Source organism: Mauremys mutica, chromosome 2 (genome assembly GCF_020497125.1).
Source record: "Mauremys mutica isolate MM-2020 ecotype Southern chromosome 2, ASM2049712v1, whole genome shotgun sequence".
In the NCBI taxonomy this organism is placed as follows: Eukaryota; Metazoa; Chordata; order Testudines; family Geoemydidae; genus Mauremys; species Mauremys mutica.
The window spans coordinates 282,150,798-282,177,215 of record NC_059073.1 but is presented as its reverse complement, the minus strand read 5'-3'; the positions used below and the strand labels follow the sequence as shown (position 1 = coordinate 282,177,215).

The window sequence follows — 26,418 nt, the reverse complement described above, 5'->3', positions numbered from 1 at the left end:
GATGTAGACTCAGCTAACTTTCTTGTAACTATTTTAATATCATGATACTAGGGGCTGAATACTTTGCTGACATAACTCCATGGAGTTTTTCCAGCAGGGAATTTGGCCCTTGGATTTTACCATCAAGATTACCTGTGTTTGAGCATGTAAAATTACACAAATGGAGAGATATGAATGATTGGGCATCCATTTAATTGCTAGTAAAACAGAGATGCATGAGCGCTCTCGTGCTAGTAGATAATTTCAGGTGTTATCCTTTTTAAAGAAATATTTAGGTATTCTTAGAAGTCTATTTTGGAGCTCAGTTTGGGTCTTTAATAATAATATAGGATTTTGCTGAGATGAAATATTACCACACAGTTGATTTTAAAATGAAAAATGATGAAAAGTAATATCTTAAATGCCATTCTTGGGCTGCATTGTATTTTTGATGCCTTTGTTATTTCTCAGATAAGGAGGGTGATTGCTGGAATTCACTCTCTTTTGCAAAGTCCTGAGGTGATTTCCAATCACATTTTAGCATCATCTGCTTATTTATTTACGGAAATACCTGAAATTTGTGAGCTTGGGGAAATTGCTTTCCTGAAATAATGGACCAGATCTTGAGCTGATGTAAGGCTTCCACCCAGCAAAGTGCTCAGGGGCTGATTTTCAGAAATACTCAGCATTAGCTTAACTCTGCTTTACTGAAACAATGACAGTTTTACCATTGACTTCAGTAGGAGCAGTTAGTTTAATGCTTAGTGCTATTGAAAATCACACCATTAAGTATGTGCCTAACTGGAGTAGACCCACTGAAATCAAAGGATCCATTGAGTTAAATTATCTTTTCATTAGATTTCAGTAATATTATGCCATTTACATTTACACTAGCTGAGAATCTGGCCCAATCTGTCTACATTAAATAAATTCAAGTGCCATTTAAAAAAAAAATCCCTTGTCTCTGATTTCCTCATATATATCCATCAACTTCAGATGCTTCACTTTGGAATAAAGCCCCTTAATGTAGGTGATTTTATTTATTAATTAGAACTTTGAATCTCACTTATAGTTATGGCAACTTGACATTGTCCACTTAATTTTAAAATTTAATCCTAAAATTCTTGAGCCAGCCCACTGGGCAACTCAATAACACCCTCAATGCCCCATGTTGGGCCTGACCTAAATCTCACTGAAGTCAATGGAAATCTTTCCATCAACTGCGGTGGACTTCATATCATGCACTTTATGTGCAGAGAAATCCCTCCAGTCATTGATAATAACTAATAAATAACATAAATTAAACATATTCATTGAAAATGGCCAATCTCAGGCTGTGGAACACTGTCAGCGGGAGCAAGCTTCATTAGCAGGAGCCCTCAACTACAGAGGATGAACAGCAGAGCCTGCAGTACAAACACTGCCAACAAGAGCATCTCAGCTTCAATGATGAGATGTGAGGGAGAAGTGGTGTCAGAGATAAATAAGTTCAAGGTCTTTGGGGCCTGATCCAGCTCCCATTGAAGTTAGCATGAGTCTTTCATTGACTTTGGGAATTGGATAGGGTCCTTAAATATTGTAAATAACACTTTGGTTATCATTCGGAACTGAATTTATAGGCAGAGCTCAGAGCACAAGTCTTCAGACCTTATGCGTGAAATTTGCCTATGTGTGGAGTGACAGCAAAAGACCCTAAGCACCACTTAAATCCCACTTATGTCCCATTTAAGCCCCGCTTTAAAGACATGTTACAGGAGGTCTTGTTTTGGCCCTCTCCATAAGGCTGAATTTCATCTTTGTAGTAACAACATACTCCAATCAAGAAGCAGGCAGCCAGTGGGAGGCTCCTGAGGGCAGCAATCAAACTTCGAAGTGGCAAACACATGTCTTTATATAAGATGAGCCTGGAAAATAATCATACTCTTCTCATTGAGAGATGATCTGCAGAAACACTGGCAGTCTTATACATTTTCCAGGGTAATAAAAACCTGTTAGCTGCAGTGTGTGTCTGTGGCTAATAACGTAATACACTCATTGGAGTGTGTTCTTTTCTTGCTACATACACGTAACTCAAAGAGACAGTAATGACAACTATGCATATCTCAGGAGATGAGAATAGACGAAGTGATAGCAATCATCACGCAAGTCACACTCGGTGGTTTTGTTTTGTTTTTCTTTTCTTTTCTTTTTCCTGGAATATGCATGAAAGTGTCTGATGTACAGTAAGTGATTGCCAACATCTGGTATGGATGACGTACTCAATAATGCTAATAATCTATTAAATTTCATAGGAGGAATAGATGGTTTTCGGGGATGTGACTGTTTTTCACTGTTTGGTGTTGCTTGCATTTTTTATGGTTTGCAATTTGCTTTTGAATACTTATTATTTCATTAATCCCTGGTGATGTTCTAATGTGTTAACCTCTACTGCTATTAATAGTAATGTTTTGGGCCAAATCCAGCTTGTTTACTCCCTATATCTAGGTACACCATAGCATCTGAACTTAGTGGCTCTACCCATGTGAGAAAGAAAAACAGGATTTGGCCATAAAAGTGTGGAAAGAATTTAGTCATTCAGAAGAATATTTAATTAATTAATCTGTAAGGACCTGATCCAAAGTCCATTAATGTGAATTGACTACTGACTTCAATGAGTTTTGGATCAGGCCTTAAGACTTTCTGCTGCATGCCGCCCAGTTTGGTGCTTGACCTGCAAGAGTTAAATAAATGCCTTTAATGCTCTATAAATAGTATATTCTATTAAGCTGTATTGCAGTGTTCTCATTGGCATTATTTCAAAGGAGGATTAGTTCCATAGAAGATTTAATAGTGGTCTAAATTTGAATACATCTAGCAATTACCTTTTAAAAAAAAAACAAAAGAAAACAGGGAGACAGGGAAATGCAAAGCACCTGCAGCAAGGTTCTGAGTGCCCTCAATTCCTATTGACACAGCCCTCATAGCATCAGTACATAGTGTTTTGGCTAGTGGTGACTTAAATAGTGATGCACACGCCAAGTGACTATGAGAATGACAGTTACTTTTCTGGCCACATCTTGATTTTGTAAGATGTGACAAAAATACAGTGATCCTGCCAGAAATATTCCAAATTCCCTTATGGTTTACACCAGTAATAGTGAAATAAGAGTAATTTATTTTTAAGCAATAATTATAATTTTATTACTAAAGCACTTTCCACTAAATTGCTCATAGTCGTGTAAGTTCTAAAAAAAAACCCATGAATAAATAAAATGAAACCCCCCCCCTAAAATGGAGTTCCCTGATCTCTGCACAGATTAAACATATAAAGCGAACACTGGAGGATAATCATTCCGTTTAAAACCATAGTAACTAAACTGATAGAGTAAGTTTCAGAAATTGACCTTAACATTAACAGCAGTGGGTCCTGAAATTGCAAACCTTTCCTCATGTTGTATATAATCTTACCTGTGTAAATAAGTATTCTCAGGGTTGGGTCCTAATACTGTCCTTGCTCATGCAAGGAGTTCCATTCTTCTTTCTCATGTGAGTAAGGGTTTGCAGATTCAAGTCTCTAACTGGCACGTAGTGGGTGGGATATACACCACACTAAATTTCTGTGTGAGATACCTTGTGATGTGCCAAAAGATATCAAGGCATCTGGCAAGTTAACTAGTGTTATCACTATACTAAAGTAATACAGATGGAAACTCTGAGTTTGAATTCATATTAATAAAGTGGATGTCCTGCAGGACTTTCACATGGATTACTGAGGGGAGAGTGTATAGGATTAGATTTTGTGGGTTAGCTCTAGAGTTAGAGCTCCCCTCTAAAACCCAATTCTTAGTTGTACATCCCAAGTTTGAGCAACTACAAAAAGGCAAATGGCAGTATATGTAAAGAGTGGCCAGTGATGAAAGCTCAAACAAAGCATGTTGGTGAGTTAGATAGAAAACAATTAGAAAAACTGCTCTAATGTATTTACAATTGATTTTCCTCACTGGCTGTTTTGTTACTGTTCAATTTAAAACCATTAACAGGCTGATCCTGTTTTTCTTTATACCCACTCTGCTCCATGGACTTGTGTGAGAGTGTTGCCTGAAGAAAACCCGCAGATTTGGGCTGTAACCAAACCTTTTGTAGATCCGCAGAAAGGGATAATACATTCTCGCGTTGGGAGACCTATTGATTCTTGATTTGTTAATCTGGCCCCAAATGAACATTATCAGAAGAGCTTCACTCCCATTTAGGCACCAAAGTAAGTGGCCAGATTTCCAGAAGAGCTCAGAGCACTCAAAAATCTGGCTCGTATGTAGGTGCCTAAATAAAAGGGGAGCACTTTTGAAAACGGCTGTGTTGTGGGTACTGAGCACTTGAAAATCTGGCCCTGAGCTCTTTTGAAAATCTGCTCTTGGATAGTGTTTGTTCTACACAACTTTTTTTTTTTTAAGCCAGTGTGCAGAGGGGCAAATGTTGCAGCCCTTTCTGTCCTACCATGGCACAAAGTGGCTTGGCACAGGGGATCCAAGAGAGGTTGATGGGGAAACATGGCCTTCCTACAGCCTAGTAGTTCAGTATGCAGTGCCTGCATGGCCATTCCACTTCCATTAATACACTTAATGGCCTATGTTAACAGTTATACCCTGCACAGGAGTGTAATTTGTTTATGCTGGTGGATCTGTGTAGTGCAAGATCCACTGGCCATGCTGAGATTTCAACCAGCTTTAGAAACAGCAGTTTCCTTTTGTTTGTGAAACAAGTTTGAAGAGAGAACAAAAAAATGTTTTGCTTTCTTACAAACCATTGTGTGTTTTCTGTTTTGCTTTGGGTTTTTTTAAACCATTTTTTGATTATTATTATTTTTTTTTGCCCATATAGCTCTAATCCAACTTTCATGGCTGTTTAGTGCTATGGGGTGGAATTCCTGGGAATCAAGACCTAATATGTATGATGATGTTCAGTGGGCAGGTCAACTCATTATGAATATGTCCAATTAAAAAAAAGTCACCTGCTTTCTTTTGCATTTTTTTTTCTTTTACCTTAATTCCTTTTAATGCTACCATATTAGTGTTATTAAGGACCAGAAGCATTAGTTACTGGTTACTGAATATTCATTAAAAATGAATGTTAATTAAAAAACATAGCTGCTACTGGCATGCAATTGCTCTGGAAGTCCTGCTAGATATTTATGATGAATAAGAGGGCTTTTAAAAAGGAATAAATCTTCCTTGGTGCTGTTTACATAATGTAGCATTCAAATATCTCCATATTTGATCTCACACTAAGGTTCACATTCACCTCATTTTATACAAACTAGTTGAAGTTAATGGGACTCTTTGCCTGAGTAAGGCAAGCAGGATTTGGCCTTATTACATAAAGTGTTCTGACATAAAGCAGTACACACATGCTTCTTCATGTGATCACAAGTGATAAAATTTTCAAAAGTTCCTAGTGACTTAGACTCCGAAATCCAATTTTCAAAAGTCAGTGGGACTTAGGCTCTAATCACTTAGGTACTTTTGAAACTTTGAGCATGCTGTTGACAAATCAGTTATCTAAATCTTTAATATGTTTACTCTTACATAGAATATGCACTTGAAATATTACATACCATCTATGCAGTTTTATTTTATATATGATCAGTTTTATGTCTCATTCCTTGCCTTTTAGTTCAATCAAATATTTTTTCTCTTTGTTTTTAATGGCTTTTTCATTTAAAAAATAATAGGAAGAATAAACATAAATAGGAAGAAATTTGTCCAAAATATTAGGCCCAAACTACGTTTTCAGATTAATCACTTCTGCCTTGTTTGTGCCATCAGGTTGCAAATATGTAATATAGACCCTTTGATTAGGCACTGTAGCTTCTGTGCAGAGTTTCAGCTCTCAAAAGGAATTAACTACACCTTTGTTCCTGCTCCTAAGTCTATAAACTCTTGGCTTTTATCTCCCTAGGATTGAAGACCATCGTAGGTGCACTGATCCAGTCTGTTAAGAAACTTGCTGATGTGATGATCCTGACCGTTTTCTGCTTGAGTGTCTTTGCCCTTATAGGCCTCCAGCTCTTTATGGGCAATTTGAGACATAAGTGTGTCAGGAACTACACCGAATTTAACTCTACCAATGGCACATTTGATTCAGGCATTAAGAAGTGGAATTCCTTGGATGATTTTCTTAATGATCCAGGTAAACTCTTCTCTTTAACCTTTTAAGTTAGTTATCTGTCTCTTTGCATTATGATAATCAAAACCTATGTACAAACCAATTACTGCCAAAAATATGGATGGACCGAACTCCTCTCCCAAAACAATGGGCCAGTGGTTTGGGAAGCTCCAGATGTGCCACCATATTTTTACTGCATTGTTGGAAGCAGTGCTACTAGTTGGCACTTCGTAGGCTCATGTGATAATGACTGAAACACTCATTGCAGTTTTCAGAGTAGCAGGCATGTTAGTCTGTATCAGCAAGGTGCCACAAGTACTCCTGTTCTTTTTACTCATTGCAGTGTTGCCATTTGTTGAGACTTTTTTATTTTTTGAGTCTCACAAAATTTGATATTTTTCTTAAAGCTCCAGTCAGGTGATTATATGAAACTCTCACCTTTTTCACTCTTTTTTTTCTTTTCTTTTTTTTTAATCTAAGTTTCTAGCTCTCATAGTTAGTGGGAAAAGCTTGAAAATGTGACCCCAAAGACTCAAAAACCAAAAGGCAAATAAAATGAACCCAACCTTTTATTAATGTTAAAAATCTCATGATTTGGGGGGATTTAACTCCCTATATGGAGTTGGCAGTATTGCATTATCTGGTGCTGTGATAACATTACCAGAAGGTGTGCTTTCTATGTCAGAGCATTTCTAAACAATCTACAGGTTGCTTTTCTTTGAATTACAAGTAAAAATATGTTAACACAACTCCTGTTTTAAAATTTTAAAAATTGCCTTTCATGTAAATAAACTTCATAGTCAGAATGAATGCCTCCGCTATTGGCAAAAGGCCTGATCCAAAGCCCATGGAAGTCGATAGAAGATTCTCATCAATTTCAGTGAGCATTGGTTCAAGCCCTAAATAATTTAATGATGCTGCTGAGGAAAGGTAAATAATAGCAGCATGACAGATGTGACTCATGGCTAATGTATGAAAGGTGAAATCTGTGAGTATTTTGTTACTTTATTTATTTTGAGAGAAAGGACACTCTAGTGGTTATTTTGAGAGGAAGGGCACCCTAGTGGTTAGACACTAGCCTGCAATTCAGGAGGTTTGAGTTCAATTCTCTGCTCCACCACAGACTTCTTGTGTGACCTGGGGTAAATCATGGAATCATAGAATATCAGGGTTGGAAGGACCTGCTCAAAGAAGGACCAATCCCCAGCTAAATCATCCCAGCCAGGGCTTTGTCAAGCCTGACCTTAAAAACTTCTAAGGAAGGAGATTCCACCACCTCCCTAGGTAACCCATTCCAGTGCTTCACCACCCTCCTAGTGAAAAAGTTTTTCCTAATAGCCAACCTAAACCTCCCCCACTGCAACTTGAGACCATTACTCCTTGTTCTGTCATCTGGTACCACTGAGAACAGTCTAGATCCATCCTCTTTGGAACCCCCTTTCAGCTAGTTGAAAGCAGCTATCAAATCCCCCCTCATTCTTCTCTTCTGTAGACTAAACAATCCCAGTTCCGTCAGCCTCTCCTCATAAATCATGTGCTCCAGCCCCCTAATCATATTTGTTCCCCTCCCCTGTACTCTTTCCAATTTTTCCACATCCTTCTTGTAGTGTGGGGCCCAAAACTGGACACAGTACTCCAGATGAGGCCTCACCAATGTCGAATAGAGGGGAATGATCACGTCCCTCAATCTGCTGGCAATGCCCCTACTTATACAGCCCAAAATGCCGTTAGCCTTCTTGGCAACAAGGGCACACTGTTGACTCATATCCAGCTTCTCGTCCGCTGTAACCCGTAGGTCCTTTTCTGCAGAACTGCTGCCTAGCCACTCGGACCCTCGTCTGTAACAGTGAATGGGATTCTTCCGTCCTAAGTGCAGGACTCTGCACTTGTCCTTGTTGAACCTCATCAGATTTCTTTTGGCCCAATCCTCTAATTTGTCTAGATCCCTCTGTATCCTGTCCTTACCCTCCAGCGTATCTACCACTCCTCCCAGTTTAGTGTCATCTGCAAACTTGCTGAGGGTGCAGTCCACGTCATCCTCCAGATCATTAATGAAGATATTGAACAAAACCGGCCCCAGGACCAACCCTTGGGGCACTCCGCTTGAGGCTGCCAACTAGACGTGGAGCCATTGATCACTTCCCATTGAGCCCGATGATCTAGCCAGCTTTCTATCCACCTTATAGTCCATTCATTCAGCCCATACTTCTTTAACTTGCTGGCAAGAATACTGTGGGAGACCATATCAAAAGCTTTGCTAAAGTCAAGGAATAGCACATCTACTACTTTCCCCTCATCCACAGAGCCAGTTGTTTCATCATAGAAGGCAATTAGGTTAGACAGACATGACTTGCCCTTGGTGAATCCATCCTGACTGTTCCTGATCACTTTCCTCTCCTCTAAGTGCTCAGAATTGATTCCTTGGGGACCGGTTCCATGATTTTTCCAGGGACTGAGGTGAGGCCTGACTGGCCTGTAGTTCCCTGGATCCTCCTTCTTCCATTTTTTAAAGATAGGCACTACATTAGCCTTTTTCCAGTCTTCAGGTACCTTCCCCGATTACCATGAGTTTTCAAAGATTATGGCCAATGGCTCTGCAATCACATCCACCAACTCCTATAGCACCCTTGGATGCAGCGCATCTAGCCCTATGGACAGGTGCTTGTCCAGCTTTTCTAAATAATCCTGAACCACTTCTTTCTCCACAGAGGGCTGGTCACCTCCTCCCCATGCTGTGCTGCCCAGTGCAGCTGTCTGGGAGCTGACCTTGTTCATGAAGACGGAGGCAAAAAAAAGCATTGACTACATTAGCTTTTTCCACATCTGAATCACTAGGTTACCTCCCTCATTCAGTAAGGGGCTCACACTTTCCTTGACTTTCTTCTTGTTGCTAACATACCTGAAGAAACCCTTCTGGTTACTCTTAACATCTCTTGCTAGCTGCAACTCCAAGTGTGATTTGGCCTTCCTGATTTCACTCTTGCATGCCTGAGCAATATTTTTATACTCCTCCCTGGTCATTTGTCCAATCTTCCACTTCTTGTAAGCTTCTTTTTAGTGTTTAAGATCAGCAAGGATTTCACTGTTAAGCCAAGCTGGTCACCTGCCATATTTACTATTCTTTCTACACATCAGGATGGTTTGTTCCTGCAACCTCAATAAGGATTCTTTAAAATACAGTCAGCTCTCCTGGACTCCTTTCCCCCTCCTATTATTCTCCCACCTACTAATTCTTCCCTGTTTGTGAGCAGCAGGTCAAGAAGAGCTCTGCCCCTAGTTGGTTCCTCTAGCACTTGCACCAGGAAATTGTCCCCTACACTTTCCAAAAACTTCTTGGATTGTCTGTGCACCGCTGTATTGCTCTCCCAGCAGATATCAGGATGATTGAAGTCTCTCATGAGAACCAGGACCTGTGATCTAGTAACTTCTGTTAGTTGCTGGAAGAACACTTAGGGCTAGAATTTTCAAGGAGTTTGGATGTCTGAAAATGCAGAAAGATGCATCTTTCAGCACCTAAATACCTTTAAAAATATGGCCGTTACTGTGTCTGTGTCTCAGTTCTTAGAGCCCCGTGCAGATACAAATTTATATACACGGATGCAAATCAGTATTCACAGAGCTGCAGGGCTCTACTGGGAACCACAGCAGCGAAAGGAGCAGCACACCAGGCCGCTGCTCCCAGGAGCCAGCAGCTCCTCTGGCCCACTGGGGCGGACATCAGGCTCACCGGCAGCTGTCCCAGGTCGTGCTCATGTGTTCAAGCGGCTTTCGTGCTCCCAGACAGAAGACATAGATTGCTGTGTGGAAGGGACTCCTGTCTGGGAGTATGCACGCTGCTTGAACACACTGGGGATGGCTGGGGATGGCTGCCGGTGAGCCTGGTGCCCACCCCCCAGTGGGCAAGGCTGGGGATGGTACAACCATGCTGGAGGAGCTGCCAGCATGGGGCGCTGGCTCGTGGGAGTGGCGGCCTGACGTGGTGCTGCTGCTTTTGCCACTGTGGTTCCCGGTGGAGCCCTGCAGCTCTGCGGATATCAATTTATATCCACAAATATCTGCATCTGCAGATATAAAATTGTATCCGCGCAGGGCTCTATCAGTTCTCCATCTGCAAAAAGAGGGATAATACTTCTCTATCTCTCAGAGATATTATGAGGATAAAAACATTAAAGCCTGTGAGGTGCTCAGGTTCTACAGTAATGGATAGCAGGATAAAACCCTTGGATAAACACATAGGGTGGAGAATGGACGAGAATCTGGCTCACTGTATAAAAGTCAGTAATGACATACATTGAAATTGTCTCTGTACAAATATAACGTGCTATATAATTAATGTGATAGGGGAAATACCTTTTTTGGTCAGGGGAAATGTTGCCTATTATATGAATAACAGCCTTGATGGGGTGATGGATTTGACTGGGTTAGAGTTTGGCTGTGCTGTATACATAGTAAAAAATAGTAATACCAATTAAAGATTTTAACGTGTTTTCATAATGATGGAAAATGAAGACAGTGTGGGGTAGTAATGTTCAATTACAAGTGGCGGACTGAAATCATTTAAACAAATGGGAGGAAGTGTTGAGTCAGTCTGGAAAAGTATTGAGGGGCAAGGAGCCAAGTGTCTTTATAGAAACATTTAATGACTTCAGGATGAGAATGATGAAGTGTTTCTGGAGATGCTGGAGAAGATAGCTACAGCTATCAGAATAGGAGCCACAACATTAACCAAAAAAGGATAATATTTTGTGGTGTATCAACAAGAGTGTTGTATATGAGACATGGAACGTAGATGTCCACTCTGCTCAGCACTGGTGAGGCCTCAAATGGAGTACTGTGTCCAGTTCCAGGCATCACACTTTAGGAAAAATGTGGATAAATTGGAGAGAGTCCAGCAACAAAAACAATAAGAAGTTTAGAAAACCTGGCCTATGAGGAAGGGTTAAAAAAAACTGGGCATGTTTGATCTTGAGAAAAGAAAAATGTTATCAGCTTCACTCTCAATCTTCAAATATGTTAAGGACTGTTATAGAGAGGACTGTGATCAGTTGTTCTCCATGTCAACTGATGGTAGGACAAGAAGCAATGAGCTTGATCTGCAGTAAGGGAGATTTAGGTTAGATATTAAGAAAACTTTTCTAACTGTAAGGGTAGTTAAGCTCTAGAATAGGCTTCCAAAGGAAGTTATGAAATCCCCTTCATTGGAGGTTTTTTAAGAACGGGTTGGACAAACCCCTATCAGGGATCATCTAGGTTTACTTGGTCCTCTGTCAGCCTTGGTGGCATTTCAAGGTCTCTTCAAACTTTACATTGGTATGGTTTGATGATTCACACTCCTGTGTACAGGAACAGTAAAGGAGGCTAACAGGTAGTGCTGAGTGGATATATTATGTAAGGCTTGGGATTTTGTGCTATTGCTTTTAAAAGCACTAGTTAGCCTAACTTGGAGTAACGTATCAGAGGGGTAGCCATGTTAGTCTGGATCTGTAAAAGCAGCAAAGAGTCCTGTGGCACCTTATAGACTAACAGACATATTGGAGCATGAGCTTTCGTGGGTGACATGCATCCGACGAAGTGAGTATTCACCCACGAAAGCTCATGCTCCGATACGTCTGTTAGTCTATAAGGTGCCACAGGACTCTTTGCTAACTTCGAGTACAATATCTAATTTCAGTCATCTTTGTAGTTAACTTGCAGAGAGATTAGCATCGAGCAAGAAAAATGATAAATGCAATTGGAAATTCTTAGATATGAGGTGAGATTAAAAAACAGGGATTGTTTAGGCTTCCAAAATGACAAATGAAAGGTGACTTGAAGTATTTAAAGCATGGGTTATTATAAAATTAAACTTGTTGATTTGTTTGAAGCTCTTGGACAAGCTAGAACTAAAGGACATGGATTTCAACTTAGAGACACTATATGTAAAAATGTAAAACAAATTTAAGGTTTGGGGTCTTTTTTTTTTCCTTCAGAAATAATGTGAAATAGGTGGAATAGTCTTCCAATGGAAGAGGGAGAATCAAGAAGTAGCAATGTATATAAGGAACAATAGGGTGCTGGATACTGAATACTTCAGAAAATCTGCCCTTTATTTATGTACTTATATAGGAGCTGAGCTCTTTGAAAAACTGGCCCAAATTGCAGCAGCTGAGCACTTGAAAAGCTGGCCAAAAGCTTTAAAAGTGACTAATGATTTTGGAGCAGCAAAGAATCCTGTGGCACCTTATAGACTAACAAACGTTTTAGAGCATGAGCTTTCGTGGGTGAATACCCACTTCGTCGGATGCAAGTAGTGGAAATTTCCAGGGGCAGGTATATATATGCAAGCAAGAAGCAAGCTAGAGATAACGAGGTTAGTTCAATCAGGGAGGATGAGGCCCTGTTCTAGCAGTTGAGGTGTGAAAACCAAGGGAGGAGAAACTGGTTTTGTAGTTGGCAAGCCATTCACAGTCTTTGTTTAATCCTGAGCTGATGGTGTCAAATTTGCAGATGAACTGAAGCTCAGCAGTTTCTCTCTGAAGTCTGGTCCTGAAGTTTTTTTGCTGCAGGATGGCCACCTTAAGATCTGCTGTTGTGTGGCCAGGGAGGTTGAAGTGTTCTCCTACAGGTTTTTGTATATTGCCATTCCTAATATCTGATTTGTGTCCATTTATCCTTTTCCGTAGAGGCTGTCCAGTTTGGCTGATGTACATAGCAGAGGGGCATTGCTGGCATATGATGGCGTATATTACATTGGTGGACGTGCAGGTGAATGAACCGGATGATGGTGTGGCTGGTCTGGTTAGGTCCTGTGATGGTGTCGCTGGTGTATATATGTGGGTAGAGTTGACATCGAGATTTGTTGCATGGATTGGTTCCTGAGCTAGAGTTACTATGGTGTGGTGTGCAGTTACTGGTGAGAATATGCTTCAGGTTGGCAGGTTGTCTGTGGGCGAGGACTGGCCTGCCACCCAAGGCCTGTGAAAGTGTGGGATCATTGTCCAGAATGGGTTGTAGATCCCTGATGATGCGTTGGAGGGGTTTTAGCTGGGGACTGTATGTGATGGCCAGTGGAGTCTTGTTGGTTTCTTTCTTGGGTTTGTCTTGCAGTAGGAGGCTTCTGGGTACACGTCTGGCTATGTTGATCTGTTTCCTTATTTCTTCGTGCGGGTACTGTAGTTTTGAGAATGTTTGGTGGAGATTTTGTAGGTGTTGGTCTCTGTCTGAGGGGTTAGAGCAGATGCGGTTGTAACTCAGTGCTTGGCTGTAGACAATGGATCGTGTGGTGTGCCCGGGATGGAAGCTGGCGGCATGAAGGTAGGCATAGCGGTCGGTAGGTTTTCGGTATAGGGTGGTGGTAATGTGACCATCACTTATTTGCATCATGGTGTCTAGGAAGTGGACCTCCCGTGTAGATTGGTCCAGGCTGAGGTTGATGGTGGGGTGGAAGCTGTTGAAATCGTGGTGGAATTTTTCCAGAGTCTCCTTCCCATGGGTCCAGATGATGAAGTTGTCATCAATGTAGTGTAGGTAGAGAAGGGGCGTGAGTGGACGAGAGCTGAGGAAGCGTTATTCCAGGTCGGCCATAAAATTATTGGCATATTGTGGGGCCATGCGGGTGCCCATAGCGGTGCCACTGATCTGGAGATATATATTGTCATCAAATTTGAAAAGTTGTGTGTGAGGATAAAGGCACAGAGCTCAGCAACCAGTTGTGCTGTGGCATCATCAGGGATACTGTTCCTGACAGCTTGTATTCCATCAGTGTGTGGGATGTTTGTGTAGGGAGCCTCTACATCCATGGTAGCTAGGATGGTGTTTTCTGGAAGGTCACCAATGCATTGTAGTTTCATCAAATTTGAAATAGTTGTGTGTGAGGATAAAGGCACAGAGCTCAGCAACCAGTTGTGCTGTGGCATCATCAGGGCCTCAGGAATCCTGTGGCACCTTATAGACTAACAGACGTTTTAGAGCATGAGCTTTCGTGGGTGAATACCCACTTCGTCGGATGCAAGTAGTGGAAATTTCCAGGGGCAGGTGTATATATATGCAAGCAAGAAGCAAGCTAGAGATAACGAGGTTACAGATCCAGACTAACACGGCTACCCCTCTGATACTTGACACCATGCAAGGCACTGCATTTAGCTGTATGGAGTGGAAATCCATCAACCTCATGAAGAAACTTGCACAAATACAGACAGATATCATCTTCCTTTCCAAATGCAAACAGATGGACATCGTACCAAATGGACTAAAGGTAAAAAATTCTCTGCTATCTACATACTACACAGACCACAGTGAGAGATTATGCCATACTCTATCAAAGAAACTGAGGAACCACCTGATCAGCATCCTATACAGCAAACAGGAAAACATCAAAAAAGAGCTCTCCAACCTGGAGACTCTCATTAATAACCAAACTTCCATACAAACGGACTTCACTAAAATAAGACAGGAGATCTACATTACTCACTTCACCTCTCTACAAAGGAAAAAGGACTGTAAGCTGTCTAAACTCCTACCTGCCACATGGGGCCACAACCGTGGTACCCCTAACCCACCCTGCAATATCGTCAATCTATCCAACCACACACTCAGCCCAGAAGAAAAGTCTGTCCTATCTCGAGGACTCCCTGCAGCGATCTGGAAGCCTACTTTCGCCGTCTCCGACTCAAAGAATACTTTCAGGACAATACTGAACAGCGCACTGATACACAGTTACCCTCCCACCAACAGCGCAAGAAGAAGAACTCCACATGGACTCCTCCTGAGGGTCAAAATGACAGTCTGGACCTATACATTGAATGCTTCCGCCAACGTGCACAGGCAGAAATTGTGGAAAAACAACATCGCTTGCCTCATAACCTAAGTCGTGCAGAATGCAATGCCATCCACAGCCTCAGAAACCATCCTGACATTATAATCAAAGAGGCTGATAAAGGAGGTGCTGTTGTCATCATGAACAGGTCTGACTGCCAAAAGGAGGCCGCCAGACAACTCTCCAATACCAAATTCTACAGGCCACTTCCCTCAGATCCCACTGAGGAATACACTAAGAAACTGCACCATCTACTCAGGACACTCCCTACACTAACACCGGAACAAATCAACATACCCTTAGAGCCCCGACCAGGGTTATTTTATCTACTACCCAAGATCCACAAACCCGGAAATCCTGGACGCCCCATTATCTCGGGCATTGGCACTCTCACTGAAGGACTGTCTGGATATGTGGACTCTATACTCAGACCCTATGCCACCAGCACTCCCAGCTATCTCCGTGACACCACTGATTTCCTGAGGAAACTACCTACGCTACATTGATGACATCTTCATCATCTGGACCCATGGGAAGGAGACTCTGGAAAAATTCCACCACGATTTCAACAGCTTCCACCCCACCATCAACCTCAGCCTGGACCAATCTACACGGGAGGTCCACTTCCTAGACACCACGGTGCAAATAAGTGATGGTCACATTACCACCACCCTATACCGAAAACCTACCGACCGCTATGCCTACCTTCATGCCTCCAGCTTCCATCCCGGGCACACCACACGATCCATTGTCTACAGCCAAGTACTGAGGTACAACCGCATCTGCTCTAACCCCTCAGACAGAGACCAACACCTACAAAATCTCCACCAAACATTCTCAAAACTACAGTACCCGCACGAAGAAATAAGGAAACAGATCAACATAGCCAGACGTGTACCCAGAAGCCTCCTACTGCAAGACAAACCCAAGAAAGAAACCAACAGGACTCCACTGGCCATCACATACAGTCCCCAGCTAAAACCCCTCCAACGCATCATCAGGGATCTACAACCCATCCTGGACAATGATCCCACACTTTCACAGGCCTTGGGTGGCAGGCCAGTCCTCGCCCACAGACAACCTGCCAACCTGAAGCATATTCTCACCAGTAACTGCACACCGCACCATAGTAACTCTAGCTCAGGAACCAATCCATGCAACAAACCTGGATGCCAACTCTGCCCACATATCTACACCAGCGACACCATCACAGGACCTAACCAGATCAGCCACACCATCACCGGTTCATTCACCTGCACGTCCACCAATGTAATATACGCCATCATATGCCAGCAATGCCCCTCTGCTATGTACATCGGCCAAACTGGACAGTCTCTATTGAAAAGGATAAATGGACACAAATCAGATATTAGGAATGGCAATATACAAAAACCTGTAGGAGAACACTTCAACCTCCCTGGCCACACAATAGCAGATCTTAAGGTGGCCATCCTGCAGCAAAAAAACTTCAGGACCAGACTTCAGAGAGAAACTGCTGAGCTTCAGTTCATCTGCAAATTTGACACCATCAGCTCAGGATTAAACAAAGACTGTGAATGGCTTGCCAACTACAAAACCAGTTTCTTCTCCCTTGGTTTTCACACCTCAGCTGCTAGAACAGGGCCTCATCCTCCCTGATTGAACTAACCTCGTTATCTCTAGCTTGCTTCTTGTTTGCATATATATACCTGCCCCTGGAAATTTCCACTACTTGCATCCGACGAAGTGGGTATTCACCCACGAAAGCTCATGCTGCAAAAGGTCTGTTAGTCTCTAAGGTGCCACAGGATTCTTTGCTGCTTTTACAGATCCAGACTAACACGGCTACCCCTCTGATACTTAATGATTTTGGATACCTTAGTTCTTAGATACCTAGTTGGAGAAGTCTTGGGCCTGATTTTCAGAAAGTGCTGAGCACACGGTGTCCCAGGTTGGGCACCCAAATATTGAAATGCCTGAAATCATTAGTCACTTTTGGCCAGGTAACTATAGGAAATCTGGTATGTTAAAGGAGTATTAGTTCTGTTTTGTGCAGTAGCTGATGTCCTTTTTGTGGGTCAGGAGAGAATTTTCTAGGGATCTTGCTTTTCCTCAAGACTAGCTATAGGGCTTTTTGCATGGCAGTATTTTTACTTTCCTCTGGCACTAAACTGTATATAAACCAAATGTCTGGAAAAGTGTTAACTTTAAAAAAAATCCATATGATATTGACTAGAGATGGCAACTTTTTTCAGCTTCACATTTATCAGAGAGTTTTTCACTGAGCTGGCCACAGTGATGGCCAATTCCCTTTCCTGAGCTATTTGTTATTTTAGAACCTGATATGGCATAAGAGTACTTCAGATTTTCTCCTCCAACTATATATATATATATATATATAACTTTGCATTTATCAACATTGAATTCCATCTTTCACCATGTTGCCCATTCACCTAGCTTGGTTACGTCCCACTGATGTTCCTTCTCTGGATTTGATTTACCGAAATAATTTTATCATCTGCAAATTCTGTCACCCACTGCTCTCCCCATTTTCCCTATTGTTAATAAATATATTAAACACTACCTGTCTTAGGGTACCCTGCTGTTAACCTTCTTCTATGACAAAAATTGACCTTTTATTCATATTCTTTGTTTTTTTCTCCGATTCTTTTGGATTACAAGTCTGAACATTTTCTTTCTTTTCTTTTTTTTTAATAGTATGAGCTGGTTGGGTTTTCCAGGTTTCACCCACTGTCTGTAATCATAAATGCACTTGATCCTTTTAAAGCTTTTGCTTTCAGTTTCATTGTGTGAAATATGTCAGAAAACAACATTTCCAGTCCTAGCCAGCATATTTAAGCACTTTGCTGCATATTGATGTAAAGCATATGTCTAAACAAATGGTGCTCAATATGCCTTGGTGTTTTTTTTCATTCAGCCTACAGTTTTAATGGCTATGCCTGCTGTGACTAGCCAGCCTGGGAAATGTGGAATGAGATTATTTAAAGACTGTTAAAATCCAGCATGCCTATTGATCTCTAGCTATCTCATGTCTCATCCGCCCCATCACAGAGTCACAGGATGGTCTACTATAGAGGGAGTAGTAGTGACTACTCTAGTGAAGGTTGTGTACGTCTTTCTCTTCCAACCCCTTCTTTTCAGTCATAGATACATTTTGGAAGAGTCCACCTTTTGAGCTGTTAGTGACATGATGGTGGAGGGGAATCTAATATGCTTTTAAAAATCGATTTCATTTAATCTGGGACCACAAACAATATTCTGCTAATCATAATAATCTGGCTATTGTGTGGCATCATTGGAGGGCAGAGTTAAGGTTGTTTGAGTGCTTTCACCTTACGTTTCCATAACGTTAATAATTTTGGATTTCTTTTATGATTAAACTTCATTTTGAATTTCCTGGGTTAGAAACACTTGGGTTTGGGATAGGGACAACATCATTGCATTGTTCTTACCCTTAGGCCATGTCTACACTAGAGTCCTTACAGCAGCACAGCTGTACCAATGCAACTGTGCCACTCTAAGATCTCCTGTGTACCCCTCTGTGCTAACGGGAGAGAGCTTTCCTGTTGACATAATCAAACCACCCCAATGATCGGTGGTAGCTATATTGGCAGGAGAGCATCTCCCACTGGCATAGCACTGTCCACGCCGGCGCATCTGTCAGTGTAACTTAGGTCCCTCGGGGCGGTTTCCATACCCCTGAGCGACACAAATTACAATGACAAAAGTGCTAGTGTAGACATATCCTGAGATCACTGGCGTTTACTCAGCATTAACTCTAATTTAATATAGTTTCTCTCTAGGACTAAAAATGAAGGCCTTCTATCATTGTTCAGATGTCTTTTGGACACGGGTGAGATTACTTGCAGACAGAGGGAGATGGGGAGGGATAAAGTGGCTTTAAGTCACAGGGGACTGGACTCGATGACCTCTCAAGGTCCCTTCCAGTCCTAGAATCTATGAATCTTTGCACCCTGACAATCCTGGGCTGCTCTCGGGGCTGGAAAGCCCCAGGATAATGTAGACAGTGCTGTAGACCTTTCTAATTGCTTCAGCCTCCCCAGGCTACCTTATGGGTAGGGCCCTACCAAATTCATGGTCCATTTTGGTTAATTTCATGGTCATAGGATTTAAAAAATAGTACATTTCATGATTTCAGATATTTAAATCTGAAATTTCATGGTGTTGTAACTGTAGGGGTCCTGGCCCCAAAGGGAATTTGGGGGGTCTTGCAAGGTTAATGTAGGGGGAGTTGTGGTATTGCCACCCTTACTTCTGTGCTGCTGCTGGCAACATCACTGCCTTCAGAGCTGGGTGGCTGGAGAGTGGCAGCTGCTGGCCAGGAGCCCAGCCCTGAAGGCAGTGCCGTTGCCAGCAGCAGCGCAGAAGTAAGGATGGCCTGGTATGGTATTGCCACCTTTACTTCTGCGCTGCTGCCCGCAGAGTTGGCCTCTCAGTCAGCAGCTGCCACTCTCTGGCCACCCAGCTCTGAAAGCAGCAGCGTAGAAGTAAGGGTGGCAATACTGCGACCCCCTACAATAACTTTGCGACCCCCTCCCCATTACCCTCTTTTGGTTTGGGACCCCCAGTTTGAGAAACGCTGGTCTCCCCTGGGACATCTGTATAGTATAGGGTAAAAGCACACACAAAAACAGATGTCCCAGGGGAGACCAGATTTCCCGATCTGTGATGCATTTTTCACAGCCTTGAATTGGGAAGGCCCTACTTATGGGCTGCAGTGCTGTGTGCTGCAGTCCTGCCTCTGACACGCCCGTCTTGCTCTCATGCCCCACTTTCAGCACACCCCTTACTCCAGGCCTTGGGGCGGCCTTCTGAAGGCAGGCTTATGGCTGTTCTCCACAGTGCCTGCACCAGGGGATTCCTGCCCCAACTGATACTGGGGCTTTTGAAGTCCCTTTATCATTGTAATGGGGCTGGAGTAGGGGTGAGGATGTTAACCCTAGCAACGTGGACATAATATAAGTTCCTTCTGTAGCAAGGTTTTGTTCAATAGCTGAAAAGTCACAACTGTTCATTTTAATGATCATTTTTCAAAAATTGCTGCTTTTTAAACTGGCTTTTGAAACTCCTTTTCTATGGCAGTGCAACTTGCTGATTCCCAAATAGCACTAGTAGTACTGTCTTGAGGGAAGTATGGAGCAGCGTCACCCCAGGGAGGAGGCTACAGGTGTCACTGCACCTTGGGGAGGCATATTTCCTCCTGGAGTTTCATAATGCATTGTCCTAAGGCCACCCCCATGCCTCTCCATATCTCCTATGGGTTAGCTAGTGCCCCAGGAGGAAGTGCCTGCACCTAAGAGCGCTCAGGGACCCCAGCTATACCTGGCCCTTCCATGAGAGAGTCCAAAAGGGAAGGCTTCTTGTGCTCTGCCCACTGATGCACACACCAGGACTAGGTACAATTAGACTCAGTTAAAACGCCTAATAACGATTTTTTTTAAATGCAGCTTTGAAAGTTTCTTGTGCAACAGTGCTGGTTGTTGGGTGGTAGGAGGGCAGGAGACAGTAGATGGGAATGCTAGAAAGACTGGGGGGATGGGGAGGGAGGGAGACAAAGTGGCTGGAAAGCAGTGAGGGAAAGCAGAATATCAGGAGATGCAGTGCGTAAGGATTTGCAGAGGAGCCAGTGGGTACCAAGTGGAGATGGGAGCAGCAGCAAATATCAAGGCAGGTGTGAGGGGAATCAAGTCAAAGCCCCAGAAGTAGGGAGAGCAACAGGAAAGCAGCTGAACATAATTATATGCAATCCGATAGAACTACCTGGCAGTGCCATTTATTCCTGAGCATTCTTTTCTAACAATACCTTTGATACAGCGTGTTCCGTGGCTTTTGTGTGTGGTATGTTTTTCATCTCCAAACTCCTTTTCTCTATTAGAGATTTCACTGTGTGTGATATATCCAAATTGCAATACAAGTTTGTTTTAATCACTACAGGTTAATCACACACTAGCAGGTATGTGTGGGAGGGAAATGGGTGGGAGAGAACTGAGAGGAAAGGTTCTTTGTTGATTGGTTTCTTTGTCGTATACCAGAGCTGCAAAATTATGGCGCTTTCAGAGTTATATTTTAAATTTGGGATCTGGACATTTTGGTGGCTTCCAGTTCTCACTGCTGATAGATATGTGAGGGGGGAAATTTACAAGCCGGCATACACCCATATGACCAAAACAGACAGTCCCAAATAATAAACACTTCAATGAAACTTTTGCTAGAAAGCCAGCTAGAGGGCTTTACTCTGGGCAATGAAGAACTATAGTTGAACACCACTCTGATTTTGCAAATGCATTTTATTTTTTTCAAAGTCAGAGTAAATTTATTGCACATCAAATGCATTCCATGTTGAACAATGAATCACAGCATCACCGTAGCTGGGCATTTTAAGAAGGGAAGAGGAGTTGCCCTCTAAAATTACATAGCTTACTAACATGACACTAACTCATTTCCCTTCAGTGGGTCAGAAGCCACTGACGTTCTTGATGGCTTTCCATCTTTCTTATTTTTTAGTGTTGGCTTTGCAGGAAAGGTTGTGGCTTTTTGCCTAGCAGCCCTATGTAAGTGCTGGATACACAGTTCTGCCTTGTAGGTCTTGACATAAGCTGCTAAATATTTAAATTTGGAATAAATTACCTTTTCTGGTAAATTTGCCTTTATTTACTTAACAGACTATGCTGAGAAAATTCTAATTCTAATCAAGGAGTAGTGTGCACTTGCATAGTTTGGCCTGTCCTCCCTATTCTATATAGGGTGAAAAATAGCCAATATTTTGAAAAAGCCATGTTCAAACAATTGAGATGACATTGTCCATAGTAGGTTTCTGCTTCAGTTTGATTTTTTTAAAATCCATTTTTTTTAAATTTCAATAAAAAATGGTTTAACTGTATCCAAGATTTGAGTTAGGGGAAAAATTGGTTTTGTTCATGTTAAATTGTTTTGTTCATGTGAAAACAAAAGAAAACAAACCATCCTACAACCATTACTTGGAGAAACTCTAGCACCTTCATGCTTTGGAGCAAGTACCTGAAATTTGGTTGGAGGATAGCCCTGGGGTCATGGAGGTGCCTTTTGCTGTCCCTCGTATAAAAATCACCCAGATTTAGCCAAGTTATAAACCCATGAAAATCACCGTTTTCACATGCTCAGTAGCAGTTTGTTAAGGGTTGGCAGCAAAGATCTCCACGCATTCCATCTGCTATGAGCTTGCTCCTTTCTACAGAGGTACATGCCAATCTCATTTCAGGCTGCAAGCACCATTGACCTTTATCTATGATGAGCATGCTCCCTGAGCTCACATAGCTTGAGCTCCAAGTAGGATGCAGCAGCAACAACAGCTGCCCTTGTAGCCTAGGGGAAAGAGTGTGGGGAGAAAGCCATGTGTGCCATTATGCAAATTATGTAATGAACTATTTGCAAAAGTTTGCATAAAACACCTCTACCCCGATATAAGGTAACCCGATATAACACGGGTTCGCATACAACACGGTAAAGCTCTGACACGCAGCTCTGAGCAGCATGTTAAGGGTGCCGGGCCAGGGCCGAGGGGTTGGATAAGGGGCAGTGGGTCTCGGGGGCAGTCAGGGGCTTCCCCCCCAGGGTCTGGGGGGGGGCAACTTTGGGGGCCCCGCAGTCCCAGAGTGGCTCGGGGGATTAGCGGGGGGGCCAAGAGCAGCCCTCTCCACTTCCCTTGCCCCAGCCCCAGCTGTGTCGCTGAGGGAGGGGGCTTGAGGGAAGGGATCCCCCTCGCACTCACCAGCAGCGGCGGAAGCGGAGCAGCCCGGCCCCAGCCCGCTCGACTCCACCAGCTCCCAGCCACGGCGCTCCGCTTCCCGCCACAGGTGAGTGCGGGACCTTTCCCCAACCCCCCTGAGCGATACGGCTGGGGCCAGGACAAGGAAAGTGGAGCGGGCTGGGGCCACGTCGCTCCACTTCCCGCCACAGGTGAGTGGATGGGGTCGGAACAGTCAGGGGACAGGGAGCAGGGGGGTTGGGTTGGGGGTGGGGTCCTGGGGGTGATTAGGGACAGGGGTCTCTGGAGGGGGCGGTCTGGGAACAAGGAACAGGGCGGGCCAAGCAGGTTCGATATAACACAGTCTCACCTATAAAGCGGTGAGATTTTTTGTCTCCCGAGGACCGTGTTATATCGGGGTAGAGGTGTATTTAAGATTAGGGTTAACACACCCTGCTCTGAGCAATGGGAAGGGTACGACATGGACCTGCACAAAACTTGGCAGTGCTTTTGGGTGACTGGGGAGTAGCTGAGTGAATGCCTGCTACAGTTGTTGGTACCACTGTGCATAAGGACCTTTTGGGAAACAGAACTCCTAGGGAGGCAGGAAGTGCTGGGGCTCTTGGGCACTTGAGCCTAGGGAACTTGAGAAGCCAGGAGCTGTCTGAGGAGTTGAGAGCACTAGGCCAGCTGGGGATTTGAGAGCTTCTGGCAGGGCAGTGGATGCTGGGTTTGATGTGGGGGCCGGGTTAGAAGCTTCTGGAAGTTAGGGGAACTGCCAGGGGCAGTGGGTGCTAAGGTTAGAGGCTAATGGGGCTTAGGGAGCCGCAGGGGTCTCTGAGTGCTGGGGCTGCTGGAGATTAGAAGGCTGCCGTGATGTAGTGAACTCTAGGGTACCTGGGATTTAGAGAGCTGCAAGGGCCAGGTGGGAGGGGGAGGTAGAGGCTGCTGGGAGTTAGTGGACTATGGGGGGCAGTGGATGCTGGGGCTGCTGGGGGTGAGGCTGTCAGTGGTTAGGAGGATATGGGGAGCAGTGGTTGCTGGAGCTGGTGGGGGTAGAGGCTGTTGGAGTTAGGGGGATGGAAGACTACAGTGCATAGTGGGTGCTGAACCTGGTAAGGGGTAGAGGCTGCTGGGGGCAAGGGGACTGCATGGGGATGGTGGGTGCTGGGGCTGGCAAGGGGTAGAGGCTGTCAGTGGTTGGGGAGATGTGGGAGGGAGGGATATTGGGCCTGGCGGGAATGGAGGCTGCTGAGAACTAGGGGACTGTAGTGGGTTCTGAACCTGCTTGGGTGGGTAGAGGCTGCTGGGATTTGGGAGGCTGCGAGAGGGGCAGTGGGTGCTGGGGCTGGTGGGGTTGAGGCTGTTAGTGGTTAGGGGCATGTAGGGAGGCAGAGGGTGTTGGGGGTAGGCCTTGTGGTGGTTAGGAGGATCTGTGGGAGGGGATGGGTGCTGGGCCTGGTGAGGGGTAGGGTCTATGTGAGGATTGGGCAGTGTGCAGGAAGTAATGAGGTCTAGGCCTGATATGGGGAGGTAATGGGCTGCTGGTGATTAAGGGCTTGCCGGAGGCAGTGGTGCTGGGCTGGCAGGGTAGTGAGTGGTAGAGGCTGCTGGAGATTAAGGGGATGTGGGGGGCAGTGGGTGCTGGGGGATAGATGCTATTGATGATCAGGGAGCTGCAGTTGGGCAGTGGTTGCTGTGGGGCAGAGGATATTGAGAGTGAGGGGGGCTGCAGGGACCAGTGGGTGCTAAGGACCTTGGGGTGAGGGGGACAGTGAGTGCTTGGGTTTGTGGAGGACAGGGGCCTCTTTGGGAAGCTGCTGATAGAGGTGAAATGATTAGGGGGTTTTGCTGGGGAGAGCCTGCTGCACTTGGCTGTGGAGGGAGGCTGAGAGCAATACCAGGCCCTTCACCTTGTGCTGTTGCTGCCATCAGTTTCTCATGGAGAGGAGGAACTGGAGTTCCTACTTAGCAGGCACCACAGCAGCCGTGATGGCAGAAGGGCAGGCCTTCAGGCAAATGTCTGCTGCCATCCCTCAGCTCAGCTGGGTGTGTGAGAATCTGGCTGAGCTGTGGGAATGAGTGGCAGGACTGTCAATGTGTCACTGCCAAATGATGAGTGATACTTGGCAGCCCTGCAGGAGGGAGCTATGAGTTCTAGGCTCAACTCTGCTGCTGATTGGTGTTAATAAAGCTGCACCCTTAGGGGAGGGATAACTCAGTGGTTTGAGCATTGGCCTGCTAAACCCAGAGTTGTGAGTTCAATCCTTGAGGGGGCCATTTGGGGATTGGTCCTGCTTTGAGCAGGGGGTTGGACTAGATGATCTCCTGAGGTCCCGTCTAACCCTAATAATCTATGATAGAGCACTTAATATAGAGCAAGGCCTTATTCCCTGCCTTAGGAAACAGTCCAGGATCATTCTTCCAAGTGGGTAGCTAAGAGATTCCACTTCTGTCAGAAGTGATCTTGTGCAATATACACTATCAGAGCAGTAGCCATGTTAGTCTGTATCCACAAAAACAACAAGGAGTCTGGTGGCACCTTAAAGACTAACAGATTTATTTTGGCATAAGCTTTTGTGGGTAAAAAACCCACTTCTTCAGGTGCATGGAGTGAAAATTACAGATGCAGGCATTATTATATTGACACATGAAGAGAAGGAAGTTTCCTCACAAGCAGAGAACTAGTGTTGACAGGACCAATTCAGTCAGGGTGGATGTGGTCCACTCCCAATAGTTGATGAGGAGGTGTCAATACCAAGAGAGGGAAAGCAGCAAAGAGTCCTGTGGCACCTTGTAGACTAACAGAAGTTTTGGTTGCATCCGACGAAGTGGGTATTCACGCACGAAAACTCATGCTCCAAAACTTCTGTTAGTCTATAAGGTGCCACAGGACTCTTTGCTGCTTTTACAGATCCAGACTAACATGGCTACCCCTCTGATACAAGTTGTTTTTGCAGTGAGCCAGCCACTCCCAGTCCCTATTCAAGCCCAAATTAATGGTGTTAAATTTGCAAATGAATTGTTGCTCTGCAGTTTCTCTTTGAAGTCTGTTTTTGAAGTTTTTTTGTTGAAGTATGGCTACTTTTAAATTTGTTATAGAATGTCCAGGGAGATTGAAATGTTCTCCTGCTGGCTTTTGCATGTTACCATTCCTGATGGCAGAATTGAGTCTCATCTATTTAGTCACCCAACCTTTCAGACTGAATGTTCCAAATCTCTGTGCTATTTGGAACAACTAGACCATTCTCCTCTCCAGGACCAGGAATCTGAATTCCCACCATCCTATTGCTACCTAGCAATTCGTTATGTGAGCCATTAAATAAGTGTATGTTGCATCATCCTCTGATAGCTGCTCCACAGAGGATAACAGCCTGGTGCTGCTAACAGTTTCTCCTTTAGCACAAGTAGTAGTGGCCTGTGCTCTAGTTATAAAGGTCCTGGGTCCAGGCTATGCCTGGTGGCATACTGGAATTTCAATATGGTGACATACTGGAATTTCTGATTTTTCAGTTTTCTATCTTAAAAATCCTAGGAAATTCCATTAAAAAAAAACCCTGTGTTCAACTTTAAGGTTGCAAAGTCAAGCACTTGAAAATCAGGAAATACCAGTATTAAGGTTGCCTGTGAAATCTTAATGCATATGCACAAGAAGGCTGAATTATAATGCATCACAATTCAGTTTGCTCTAGAGGATCCCTGCCTCGTTCAGTGTACACTGTGGACAGTGATTAAAGCAGAGGGTTGTAAGAAGAGAAGT

At 43.9% G+C, this 26,418-nt stretch overlaps 1 protein-coding gene across 3 annotated transcripts in view; it reads left to right on the top strand.

The window, feature by feature from the left end:
* Positions 1-26,418, top strand: part of LOC123363577 (sodium channel protein type 5 subunit alpha-like) — a 276,479-nt gene that overhangs the window by 35,702 nt on the left and 214,359 nt on the right. For all 3 annotated transcript variants that reach the window (XM_045004716.1, XM_045004715.1, XM_045004714.1), the window contains exon 6: positions 5,914-6,144. In XM_045004716.1, the coding sequence (XP_044860651.1) occupies positions 5,914-6,144 (231 nt within the window). The remainder of the gene's footprint in view (positions 1-5,913; positions 6,145-26,418) is intronic.